The sequence below is a fragment of the Gymnodraco acuticeps genome, unplaced genomic scaffold (genome assembly GCF_902827175.1).
Source record: "Gymnodraco acuticeps unplaced genomic scaffold, fGymAcu1.1, whole genome shotgun sequence".
Classification (NCBI taxonomy): Eukaryota; Metazoa; Chordata; class Actinopteri; order Perciformes; family Bathydraconidae; genus Gymnodraco; species Gymnodraco acuticeps.
Genome location: NW_022990565.1, coordinates 907,941 through 920,881, shown reverse-complemented (window position 1 = coordinate 920,881; position 12,941 = coordinate 907,941). Strand labels below are relative to the sequence as shown.

General features: G+C 39.6%; 1 protein-coding gene across 1 annotated transcript in view; it reads right to left on the bottom strand.

Annotated features, from left to right (window-relative positions):
* col14a1a (collagen, type XIV, alpha 1a) overlaps window positions 1–12,941 on the bottom strand; it is a 139,211-nt gene that overhangs the window by 80,184 nt on the left and 46,086 nt on the right. The window contains exons 16-22 of the mRNA XM_034227827.1: window positions 11,685–11,817; window positions 11,204–11,239; window positions 9,606–9,748; window positions 7,152–7,284; window positions 5,759–5,881; window positions 4,039–4,188; window positions 370–486 (exon numbers count right to left, since the gene is read on the bottom strand). Coding sequence (XP_034083718.1) covers window positions 370–486; window positions 4,039–4,188; window positions 5,759–5,881; window positions 7,152–7,284; window positions 9,606–9,748; window positions 11,204–11,239; window positions 11,685–11,817 — 835 coding nt within the window. The remainder of the gene's footprint in view (window positions 1–369; window positions 487–4,038; window positions 4,189–5,758; window positions 5,882–7,151; window positions 7,285–9,605; window positions 9,749–11,203; window positions 11,240–11,684; window positions 11,818–12,941) is intronic.

The following is a 12,941-nucleotide window of genomic DNA, read 5'->3' as shown; positions in this document are numbered from 1 at the left end:
CGTGGAACGCGGGAACGTGCTGGGATGAGTGAAGGTGCACACTGAAACGTTGCTGAGAACATCTGTGGACTGCGTGCATCTGTTCTAACATTACTGCTTGTTTCTGAACAATTCAACTTAGTTTTTCAAACTGGAGTTAAAAAGTGTGATTTTCATTTCAACAAGATGACAAAGTTACACTTAATTTAAATTCCTAACCTTATGTCAATAAAGTTACCGTTTGGACAGAACTGCTCTCACAAAAAAGCCAATCTAATGAAAGCACTAAATCAAGAAATAAACTCAGTTTTCACCACCTTTAGGAACAGAGTTGAATTCTGGCCCACACACAGGCATCATAGACGACCATACAACAGTAGATGAACTTACTGAGTGTAGACTGAATGGAGACTCTGTATAACGTGGCCTGTAGAAGAGGCTGCCACTGGACACACAGGCTGATGGGACGTATCTGGTAGGTCGACAAGCCAGAGACACCCAGGAACACTGCAGATAGAGAGGCAGGCAGATAGAAAGATTACAGAAAAATCTATTTATATAAATCAATTTTCATACAAACATGAAGCAGAACAAAGTTTAAGTTTGTAACACTTGTCAATTGTTTTTACTATCCTTTCAAATTAATAACAGTAATACACATGGACTGAACTGATGTTAAACATTACTAAAACATTCATCTCTAACCAACGTGGCACATTTTATGATCATAAACGTTTTGGTTTTTTGTCGCTTTTGTGACATGTCTGGTTAGACCGCCCCCAACCAGCTCATTTAACCGCTATACGACCCAAGACTCAAGAGACACTCGCTCACATAAAAGTAGCACTGACTGTCTTTGCTCTAGCCATGGATCATGTGGACTTTATTCTCCACATCGTATTAGTGGTTCAGCTAAAGCTTTCTTTAAGCCACTTTCCCAGTAGACAAAAAACTCACTGACACCTACAACCATGTCTTCAGTGGGAAAGGTCAAAATGTGCATTCATTACCGGGACAAATGACAAGAAGAAAATAAATTGTCTAATTAGGTTGGGAAAGTCTAAGGCCCATTTGAGCGTGTTTTTACTTTATTTAAAATAATAATAAAAATGTATAATTGCTCATTTTGGTTGCAAAAGGGTATACGTTTGTCTAACTTTGCAGAGATATATCATCAGGTAAACCACTTTGACTAGAATGTGGTCAGTTTAGCTCTACTGGGTGTAAAAGCTATGTGCAGTAACTTTGACTGACTGGCTGACAATAGTGTGAGGTCAAAATCTATAATGTTCAAACTTGAAAAAGTTAGGATAAGAGCTGCATTAAATAGACAAGTGGCACATCTCTTTGTGCATCAAATGAAAGATGAACATTGCACCAAATAAAAGTGGAAATGGATGAAATGTCTCCATACTGACAGTTCCTGTGACAACATTCAGCTGTGTTAGAGCACTTCACACAAAGTGACAAAATGAGTCATTGTCAGGCTCGCTGTTTAACTCTCGTGGAGAAACAATGAGGCATGATGCAGCAAAATGCAAAAACACCACCAAGCAATTTAAATAGCTGAAGCTTCTTTAGTAGTGAGATTTCAGAGTACCACAGGAAAGCAAATCTCCCAGGAGCCCGTCTCCCGCCCCCTCCCTCGTTAACAGAATTTGCTGATGGTATAAAGTAATCTTGGTTCCAGCACCAGTGTATGGATATTTTATACTGGGACCATATGGCAGATGGCTTATTTTAAATAAAAGTGAATAATGCATTCAGTATGGCAACCCATCATTTCATTTAATGATATGCAAAAATATTTTAAAAAACTCACTCCAACATACAGTCAGTAAAAACAAGCAGGCACATAAATAGATGTCAAGACATGAATATGGAACATTTAAACATGTAGTCAATACATTAAATAAGCACCACATACGGTTTGCACAGGAAAATGGCCGGTTCTTGACCAACATTAAGCTTTGCATGTTTTTGTTTTAATTAACAGTTTTATTTGCTTTAGGATACCCTTGAATCTCCCTTCAGCACCTCCTCACCATCAGTCAGTTTCCACATCATTTATGTTCTCCACTTCTGCCTGTTTCTGATAATGTAATCCTTTTTAGTTTTTTCATTTTTGTGCAAATTCTAAAAAAGTAAAAAAGGTTTGTTTCAAGAAAATCGAGGAAAACAAATATGTACTGTACAGTTGGAGTGCATTGCACCTCAATACAAACTGAACAAAACATAATTCAGGGGAAACAGTTTAATTTCATTCAATGGCCCTCGAGGTACCAATAAGTACCATTTTACGCTGCATGCTACTATGTGTAATTTATTGTGTTTACACGTCACAGTCTGCCATCACAAGGCTGCAAGGAATGCAGTGTATCCAGGGAAATATATTATTGTATCTCATTTATTAGAATGACAAATAACTGGAATCATTTCCCTAAATAAATCAGAGCTCCTCCAGTGTAAATTACAACTTTGAACACTGAATTCAAAGAAACGTGCTATACATCAGAAATGTGTCAGTCTGATGTGTATTCATTGTAGAGTCATAGGACAATATCTGAAAATGATCAAATGTATATAAAGAAATTATAAACTCAGATAATGTTGTACTGTATGCATGGACATTATCTTATAAAGAGCCTTATTAATATTGTTGGAGGTAGAGGCAGGAATTTAAAATGCAACACCAGGGAAAAAGTGAGTAGTTTGAGTGTATAAATCTGATGAATCTACATGTCAATGGCTGGCTCATACTTCATCCTGATCTTCCTATGAAAGCATATTTCATGATGAGAACTCAATAGAGACAGAAAGGCGTGAGGGACCTGTCACTCATCCTGCAGTTGGATGATTAAGGGACAGATTAAGGATTGCACATCATCACTGCAGTACAACCCGTGTTTCAAAGGAAATCTCCCTCTCTCTGCTGACAATGTGTAAATTGACTACAACCTCTACATTTAGCCTTTACATTTTATTCCTCAACATTTATCATCAAGTTAAAGGGGACATTTTAGTTCAGTTTTATGCAGATACATTTGGAGGGCCTAACAACCCACAAACTGTGAAATAAAACACAATCCCTGTTTGCATAAACGTGCATGAAAAATGCATGAGCTATTAAAATGAGAGTATGTTTCTTTTAATCCAATTCCAGACTGTCCCTTGCGGCCAATCAGACAGTACGCCTAAAAGACAACAGTAGATTTTTAAAGCAAGGCATGATACAGCAGGTTTTTTTTTTTTAAACCGACACACCCAGAGACAGTAAGCCCAAAAGACAACATAAATGTTTGGTGATAGATAGTGACAGAATAGGTTCAGAGAAATACGGGTGTACATGTATGCATACATATCCCTGCTGTACATACACTTCTCTGTTTGGCTCTATATCAACAGTCAATCTCTCTCTCACTTCCTCCCTCTCTCAGAGTCTCTTTGTTTGAAATGTGAGGGACGTTAAAGCCTGTGTTAGGTCTTACTGCACCTACTGATACCAAAACTATATGCAAAAAGGATTGTTCTCACTGGCTGAATGAGAAATATTCATATCCTTCTTTCTATCAGTCTGTTTGACAAAGTCTCAATGGAAATTAGAGCGGGTGGTATCAGCAGGTAGTTAATATGCATGTTGTACATTTCCCTCTTTCGTGAAACTAGTTTGCTTTTCTGCTGCTGCTGCTGCCTCTCCATTCTAACAGTCACGCTTTCCTTTGTGACGCATTTAGACTGAAAACTTGGTAATGGTCCCAACTAGGGCTTATTTGGGAATTTGGCATGATTCTCCAAAAGCAAACCAAGTTATTATCAGTGAAAGCTGAAATAACATTTTGAATATCTTTCATTAACCTTTATTTTATTATTAGTCAGTAAACAGTGAGATTCCAATCTTCTATTTACAGACCTGCCTATACAATGTCAACAGTGCCAATCGAGGAAGAGGGTTCAATTTCCATGAAGGAAAATGTTTATTTCCAAATCAAAATTCATAACCACTATTTCTTAAATATGGACTGGTCTTTTCAGATGTATGATAGAGGAGATGCTGCTTACATGTCTTGGAGTTCACTAGCAGAGGTTCACTTTGTCCCGTAGGGTAGGAAGCCGTCACTTGAACGCTGTACTCCGTCCCACTAAGTAGATTCAGAAGCATCTTGGAGTTCACATCTTCACCCACAACTGTCTCCAAAACTGGTCCTGGAACTGAGAAACACACACATGAGCACAGGCTGACATAATAAAGCAGGCAAGTAATGTCAAATGCAAACCAAATGTAGTTTTCTGTGATTTGTATTATTCCAAAAACATTTAATAATAAATAATTGAAATGTTGTAAGGTTCTTAACATCTTTGCCAACATGTCCCCGAGATACCATTACATGCATACACATGGTAAGTGTCCACAAGCTTTCCTTCATGTTGCTTAAGATAAAGGTGAAAATATACACAGCCAAAAGGGTTGTGTTAGAATCACTTAAGTCACATATAGACATGTTATCAAATATACTTCTAAAACTGATAACGAAAGGCTCTACACTGCAACACAAGCACAATGTTCATTCAGTTTTCTCTACATTGATCATTAGCTAGTGAAAAAGGGGACATTCTGCATTAGCCTGGATCTTTGAACATGATTCTTAGACTTTAGCAATCCAAAAGTTGGAGATGGCATTTTTAGCAAACCCAATGGCGCTAATATTAGTGCTGACTTAATAAGCTAGCTAGACAGAGCTGATATAATGTGCCAGCGTGTTGTTGCTTAAGCTGCCAAAACTGACTTTTGACATGCCGCTTCCGTCTACCTCAGTCTGAAATCAATAACCTATTGTTAAAGATATTACATAGAACTTTGAGGGGCCAATCTGTAAAAAGCATTACTATTAGCTGCATCACAATCTTTGCATACATACACCTGCACATATTCTCAAAAATAATGTAAGGAATGAACCATCAAAGCTGTAAGCAGGAGTTGGCTTTACTAGACACAGATATCTTGAAGAACCTAACACATGGAAAGAGGCATAATCCTGCATCAATACCTATTATAAAGGGCTGAAGATACAAATTGAATAAAACCAATACAAGAAAAGAAAAGCAGCAATTATCTTACCAACCCACCAGACACTGGAACTGTTGGCATTTGCACACAGGCACTTTTTATTCCATTGATTCTCACAATGAAAACAGAAGCCTTGTGAAATTCATTTACCTTCAAATGCATACCTAAAATCAGATGAATGCAGCAAGTCGACTTAATTAAATTAGAGTCATTGTCAAAAACCAGACATGGAAACTTAAAATACTGGAGCCTTGCCTTGTTAGGATGAAACAAATAGCACTACAGACGCAGCAGAACCGTGAAAATGGGCTTTTGATGATGCTTCGAGAAAATAAATAAAACAAGAAGGAAAACATTTGATTTCAGCTCTGGATCACTGACGTTTCCTTGATGCCTCAAGCGGCTTATTAAAAAGAGAAACTAAGAAGTCACTATTGGGAGTACCAACACTGAGAGCAGTTTGTTTTTCATCTCGCATGTGTACAGGTCTGTTGCTGGGGGGGGGGGGGCTCCCATAACAAGCATATTAGTATGTATGGACCAGCCTGTCTCTCTGAGCGAAGTATATACTACCTTAAAAGAATAAAGAACTCACAGCTGTCTAACAGTGTTCAGTGTGTGTGTGTGTGTGTGTGTGTGTGTGTGTGTGTGTGTGTGTGTGTGTGTGTGTGTGTGTGTGTGTGTGTGTGTGTGTGTGTGTGTGTATCTATATACCATATATAGGCTGGTAGACGATCCTGTACCCTGTTGTAGGAGACTGAGGGGGATCCCAGGTGACTCTGAAGCGGTTGTACCACTCCTCTGACACACGCAGGTTTCCAGGAGACAGGAGGGGCACTGCCAAAACACAAACAAAATCAGAACACAGAGGTCCATCTCAAAAACTTGACTCAAAGATGTCCTGTGTAAATGTGTTTTAAACCAAAATAAGCTATGGTTACATCTGCAAAATACATTGTCTCTAACAGACGTGTCACATGCATTTCCTTCAGGTATTCATAGTGTATGAAATGGGGCTTGATATCATAGAAACTGCTGATACTTGTGCAGAAACACTGCCTGAATTTTGTTATAAAAACTTAAGCAATCCTTTTTTTTTGTTTAAATAACAAGCCCTCTTTTGCAGGAAACAGACTGAACACACATTCACATTTCTAAAAGCTTTATACATCTATGATTAAAGGATTGCTTCCACAAAGGCAGCTGAGCTATAGGCTAGCAGCTAAAGATGCTAACAGCATGAACAGCACAAACAACGGCAACAGTGCTGACAGAGGAAACAGATTCTTCATAGGGCTAATCATGTTCTTTGTTATTGGTCTCAATAAAAAACTAGGCATAGCACTCGGTATATAATTAGTTCATATAATTATATCTTTCAACACACTAATGAAATATAATTTATGTTGACATAGCAGCACAACTTTATTTAACAGTTTTTTGTGGATTGGTTGAATTTGAGTTATCAAGTTGGAAAATATTGTAGACCTTAATTAAAGAGAGAAGATTGATCTCCATTAGAAAAATGATCACCAAATGATCATGTTTGACTGTATATCCAAGTGTGGCTGCGCTCTGATTTACGACTAGGCAGCATTCCAAGCTCGGACGGATTGGTCTAGCAATATTGCGAGCTATTATAGTACCCTCATCTTATAAGATGACATATTCTGTCTGAAATTTCAATGTTCTGTACAGCGAGGAGACAATCACTACTGCTAATAAGAGGTTATCAAGAGTTGGAGAAATGAATTAGCGTTGAGCAAAATAATTCAATTGTCTCGTTAATGAAGGGAGCTGCTGTAATTATGAATGGCCTTTATTGAGACAATTAGGAACAGACCAGTATTTGTCATAGCTTTAATTCATTTTCTCCCTCAGGAACGTAAATGAACATGAAATGAATGCAACAGTGCAAATGAACATTCTGCTCGCTGCAATAAAATTTATTTTCATTAGCTTTTGGTATTGCCAGATGTGTTCACTTAAACTGGGACTCGCATATTGTTATGAGGAAAATGTGAGGAACCGAGAGTTGACCCCTGGGATAATAACTGTGTGTGTGTGTGTGCGTGTGCGTGTGCGTGTGTGTGTGTGTTATGCTTACATGTGGCCCCCGTGGCAGATACACTGATGCCATATTGTCCATCGGTGTACACAGGTGTGATCGTCACTTTGTACTGGGTATCTGCTAGAAGAGGCTGAAGCACTGCTCTCCTCTGACCACCAGGAACTACAACCTAAACACAGACACACAGACACACAGACACACACACACACACACACACACACACACACACACACACACACACACACACACACACACACACACACACACACACACACACACACACACACACACACACACACACACACACACACACACACACACACACACACACACCACACACACACACACACACACACACACACACACACACACACACACACACACACAAATACAAATTAAAGGCACATTGGAAGGTGTCGTGCAGGCGTATGAAAAAAACCCAATGATTAACCTTTTTTTCTGCTCTTTAAGGACAGACCTGCAAACTGCCTCACACACATGGGCAGACACATCTAAAACACACGCTTGCTGTGTAAGAGCTTGTGTGCTTGTGAACACACACTCAACACACTCTACATGCCTGATATAGCAGACTGCAAACAGAATCTGTCGCTCTTCTCTGCTGCTTTAAAGGGACATATGGAGACAAAGATTAAGGCCAGACCTAATTAGGTGAAACAGAAAGTGCTTGCATAGCTTCAGGGGTTTCAACCACAACTGTTCAAGAATTCTGCTCAGTTCAGTTTAGTCGATAAAGTCAATTAAGGCCAACAGTGTCGAAGAAAGAGCAGGAAAACCCATTACAGCTTTGTTTTAATTTATAAGTGTTGAACTTTGTTCTTTCTCTGAATCTTTGTTTAAGTTTCTTAAAAGAATCCTTTGTATAAATAAGGTATATCTCATGTCAAACAAAGTGCCCTGCAAAAATAATATTTAGTAGACTGACACTTGACAAAATGAACTTGATAAAACTGGCATTCCCATTGTATACAAATCGTTTTACACAACGTAAACGTCTTTTATTCTGAGCACTTTGTAGAAGGCATTGTCCATGTTGGCTTTAAACTCGAGCTATACAATGCATTCATTGAACATACGTTTTGTGACGAAGATGAAGATATGACCAAAAATTAAAGTAACTTTCTCTGGCTTCATATTTAATTAAGTTTCTCCGTTGGAAACGGAAACATGCATTGATATGCACACCAGAAGGGCTTATGTCGCACATCTGTCTTTTTAACTACTGTGTGTGTGTGTGTGTGTGTGTGTGTGTGTGTGTGTGTGTGTGTGTGTGTGTGTGTGTGTGTGTGTGTGTGTGTGTGTGTGTGTGTGTGTGTGTGTGTGTGTGTGTGTGTGTGTGTGTGTGTGTGTGTCAGAGAGGGAGCCAAAGAGCAGGATAGACAGATACATGTACGTCAAGAGAAGGCCAGTTTCATTTTTCATAGCCAATGAGATGAGAGGAGCTGTCCACTGACTGCGGTGCTGAAACACCTGCACACATACAAACTTTTGCAATTTCATAAATACACACAACCTGCGTATTCAAACACACATCCACTATGGGAAAAAAAATACAAACTTTGGGAAAAGGGCGCGACCTGAAACAAACTGTTATCTATCAACCATGAGACAAGTCTAAGACTTTCTCCCATTCTGTTCGGCTATACTTTCTTTTGCTCTTTCTTCTGCTCCCAGTGCGGTAAATGGCTGCTGAAAAGATAATGGAATGTCTTGTGGCTTGGCCTGGCCTCTCCATCTTCTACCGCTCTGACGCCACATTGGGAAATTAAAACAGGGGGCCGGGGAAGAGAGTAGAGGGGGGGAAAGTAAGGGGAGGTGACAAGAGAGAAGAACAGAGGGAGGGAAATCAGAGTGAGTGTGTGTGTGTGTGTGTGTGTGTGTGTGTGTGTGTGTGTGTGTGTGTGTGTGTGTGTGTGTGTGTGTGTGTGTGTGTGTGTGTGTGTGTGTGTGTGTGTGTGTGTGTGTGTGTGTGTGTGTGTGTGTGTGTGTGTGTGTGTGTGTGTGTGTGTGTGTGTGTGTGTGTGTGTGTGTGATCAGGGTCAGAAAATGGCACTGAGCTCAAGGGCTCTTACCACAGAGAGAGGAATCAGGAAGATGAGGCTGAGCAGACCGGGACTAAAAGTGTAATCAGTTTTCTGATTGGAGCAGATGACCCCTCACTGACCGCTGAAATCACCATCCAGTTGGGTGGAGGTGTGAAACATTAAGGATCTTCCTCAAAATATACCTCCAGTGTCGTCTGTTTAGTTTACTCAGTGTTCACAACTCAGCAGGGAACTAGTTTGTTTATGTGAATGTGCATAAGGAGGGAGACTTTAGAAACTATACACAGGGATATACATATAGCTCTTCATTAAATCACTCTGCCCAAAACCATAGATCCCATACAGCAAATGCCACTGACACCTCTACATGAACTTTATTCTTTGTGAAAGATTGAGTTTTACAGCCGCAGCTTGATCAACTCACAAACTCTTCTTCGTGGTCGCCCCTGAGGTCAGCATAGGAGACTCTGTAGCTTTTCACAAGGGGGTCTTCCAGCTCCCATGATGCCTCTAAGCTCTGGGTGGTCTCGTCACTCAGCTGCAGGTTCCTCGCAGCATGGCGTGCCACTGTCACACCACATCATAGACAACAGGGAGTTAGAAGTTGGCTAAAGTTACATTTTCTCAACTCTTAATGTGCTTCAATAAATTGTGGATTAGAAGAGTTTCAGTCAGAATGCCAAAATGCTTAAAGAAAATCATAGCGGGCAATGTCAACGTGCCAATATGCTCAGACTGCTGTGATGAGCTGGATAATTCAAGTCGCGGTTAAGTCTTGCCAGATGGAGCTTTTTTTTTTTCTCAGGAACACAACTCAGAGTTTGAAATGGTTTTAAAGACATTTTCAATCAATCAATGTTTATTTATATAGCCCAATATCACAAATATTACATTTGTCTCAGTGGACTTTAGTTTGTACAGAATATCAGTATGACAATATGACACCCTCTGTCCTTAGACCCTCACATCGTACAAGGAAAAACTTCCGGAGAAAACCCACAGTTTAAAGGGAAAAATGGGAGAAACCTCAGGGAGAGCAACAGAGGAGGGATCCCTCTCCCAGGACGGACAGACGTGCAATAGATGCCGTGTGTATAATTGAAAAGATAATACATTTACAACATAGGTAGTCCAAATGTTTGGAAATGCATGTGTCTACAATAAGAAGATGAATCCACATTCTTTTAAGGACTTAGCAGTCCTGGGTGGATGCAAATCAGTGTAAGAGCTCCATACAGATTGCAGCCTTGAATTAAAAGCATTGATTTGTATAAAACGGAGGTGAATCGCTGGCGGCTTTAACTTGTGATTTGGTCTTTTTAAAGTTCATAGGATGGTGGGCAGGGAATTAAATAAAGAAGAAATGTTGTGTTTTAAAGCTTTGAGTGAAAGAAAGCTTTACTGGTTGTGGCCTGTTCTTCATACGAAACACAATCCAGATGGCCTGCAGGTCACCCTTGAGATGATGACGTTTGAACTACAGTATAGTATAGTCTCTGGGTGACGCCAACTTGGTAAACACACTAAATCCTGCTTGCAAATGTGATCAATCTTTCAGTACTGCATGCATCAACCTTACCCAGAACAGACAGGGTAGAGCTTTTCTAAGCTCTCAGTAATTCTGGTTTTGCTTCCTGAAACTAAATGAGCATCCAAACCCAAACTTTGCTACGGGAACTTGCTAGAACTGTGCCTGAACTCTGGCAACATCAGCACGCCCTGGAAAGAGCCTTTCATACGTCAATGGCACTACACTTTCTACACAGATGTCTTGGCTTGAATTGTGATTGAAATGTGTCCAGCCTCTCTGCTCGGGTCATTTTTTGAAGCAAGTACAACTTTGTCTGCTGCCCACTGGACACATGGAAGCAAAAGAGTTGCCCAGAAATGTTCCACCAAGCACAGTTTGAATCTGACTTGACATGACAAATCGTGTCTTCACTTTTTCATTGACTGTTTAATCATTGATTGTGACACTTTCTCTCCTGACATTTTGTAATGTTACACAAAAGCGCTTCTTACCTGCTGTTGTAGTAGACATTGTTGTCGTCCTGACCACTGAGAGGAGAAAAGAGAACATTAATCAGATAATTCAATAGAACCTCTCTTCAACATCTCTCTGTTTCAATAACTACAGTAATTAGACAGAAAAACACAAATTATTAATGCGGAAAATAGATTATTTTTCCACTGAGATAAGCTTTGACAAACAAATCAATGCAAAAGGGCTCATGCAGAGCCACGCTGAAATGATCCTGAAATGAAATGAAAATGTGATTGGACTGATCTCAGTGGCACTTAGGTGAAGAGGGTTATTTAGGTTACAGGCTAATTTACAACATAACCAAGGGGATTTTAATTTTTGAAATTGCACTCACTTCTCTGGTTTTTGTCTTGAAAGTTTCAAGATTCTGATTTAGTTTTTTATTAATAAGATGCAGCAAATACTACAACAATCTGATTTAGAAACAGCGCAGCAATCAATCAGTCTAATGTGACTTACATGTGGTCTCTATGACAGAGATGGTGTCACTCTCAGATTCATCTTTGAACACAGCCGTCAACATAACTTCATACTCAGTGGAGGGGCTCAGGCCAGTCAGGATGTATCTGTTATCACTTCCACTCAAGACCACCTAGAAGAGAAACACACACACAGGTCTTACTCTCTTATTACATGTTACTTCCAACCATATCTGCTGTATGTCAAAAGAAAGTTGTTGGCTAATATTTCGAGAACTGTCAACATGTGCTCATGCTGTTTAGTATTTTCAACGGCTCATTTTGTTTCAGACATCATGTAACAAATCTTTCACTTCATTTTCTTGTCACACTTTCATTCAGAGTTTGAATAGGGGTTGATAATATCAGTACAAGTCTTTGCTGCATCAACTGAACTTTAAACAGTTTCATTGAAAAAACGTTTGAATAACTTTCCGTCATGTTGTGTTCCACAATGTGTTGCAAACATTTACATTAGGCCATCTTTTGTTTTGTGCACCTATATTTGCTCGAAGAAAATAAGTAAGAACTTTCCCAAGTAATCCCTAAGATGTGAAAAAAAGTTTGGGCATTCACTAAAAGTCTCATGGGGGGTTTTGTACTCTGAGTATATCACCAGACTTTCAAAACCAAGGTCTTCCCTGAGTTTTAGGAGATGCTGTTAAACATAAAATATAGAAAAAAACCTCAGTGCTCAAAACAGAGGGAATGTTTTTTAAATTATTTCTCTTAAACGTGTATGTGGATATTGCAATACTGCATTCAATAAATGATTGAATCTAGACATTATTTTAGTTATAAGTTGGATGTTCTTATTATACTTTTCGTTATGTTAAACAAAACCAACCTTAGAATAAGGCCATTGCAGGACTGGCAAAGCTATCCTCCCTATAGGAGTCAGCAGATATGTGTAGTTTCCCCTGAATATAACAGCGTGGCCAGTTGGATCAACTGCTGCTGCGGAAGTCCAAACCACTATTTGTCCAAAGCAAAACTGAGTCAGGCCCCAAGATAAACACAAAGAGGTCATCACAAGTGCAGAGTGTTTCCATGGAGAGCAACATTGAAAAAGGAATTTACTGTCGATGACTCAATAACCATGTTAAGCGCAGCCTGAATTAGTCTCTATACAGAGGCCTTTGAGGCACAGTTGCATGCACATCTCAGCCGTGGGACCGGCCATTTGTGCTTTCCCAGGAGCAAGTGCATCTTTAGTGCTCCAGCATTGCCCCCTGTGTGTTTTCGCCTGATTAAAGAG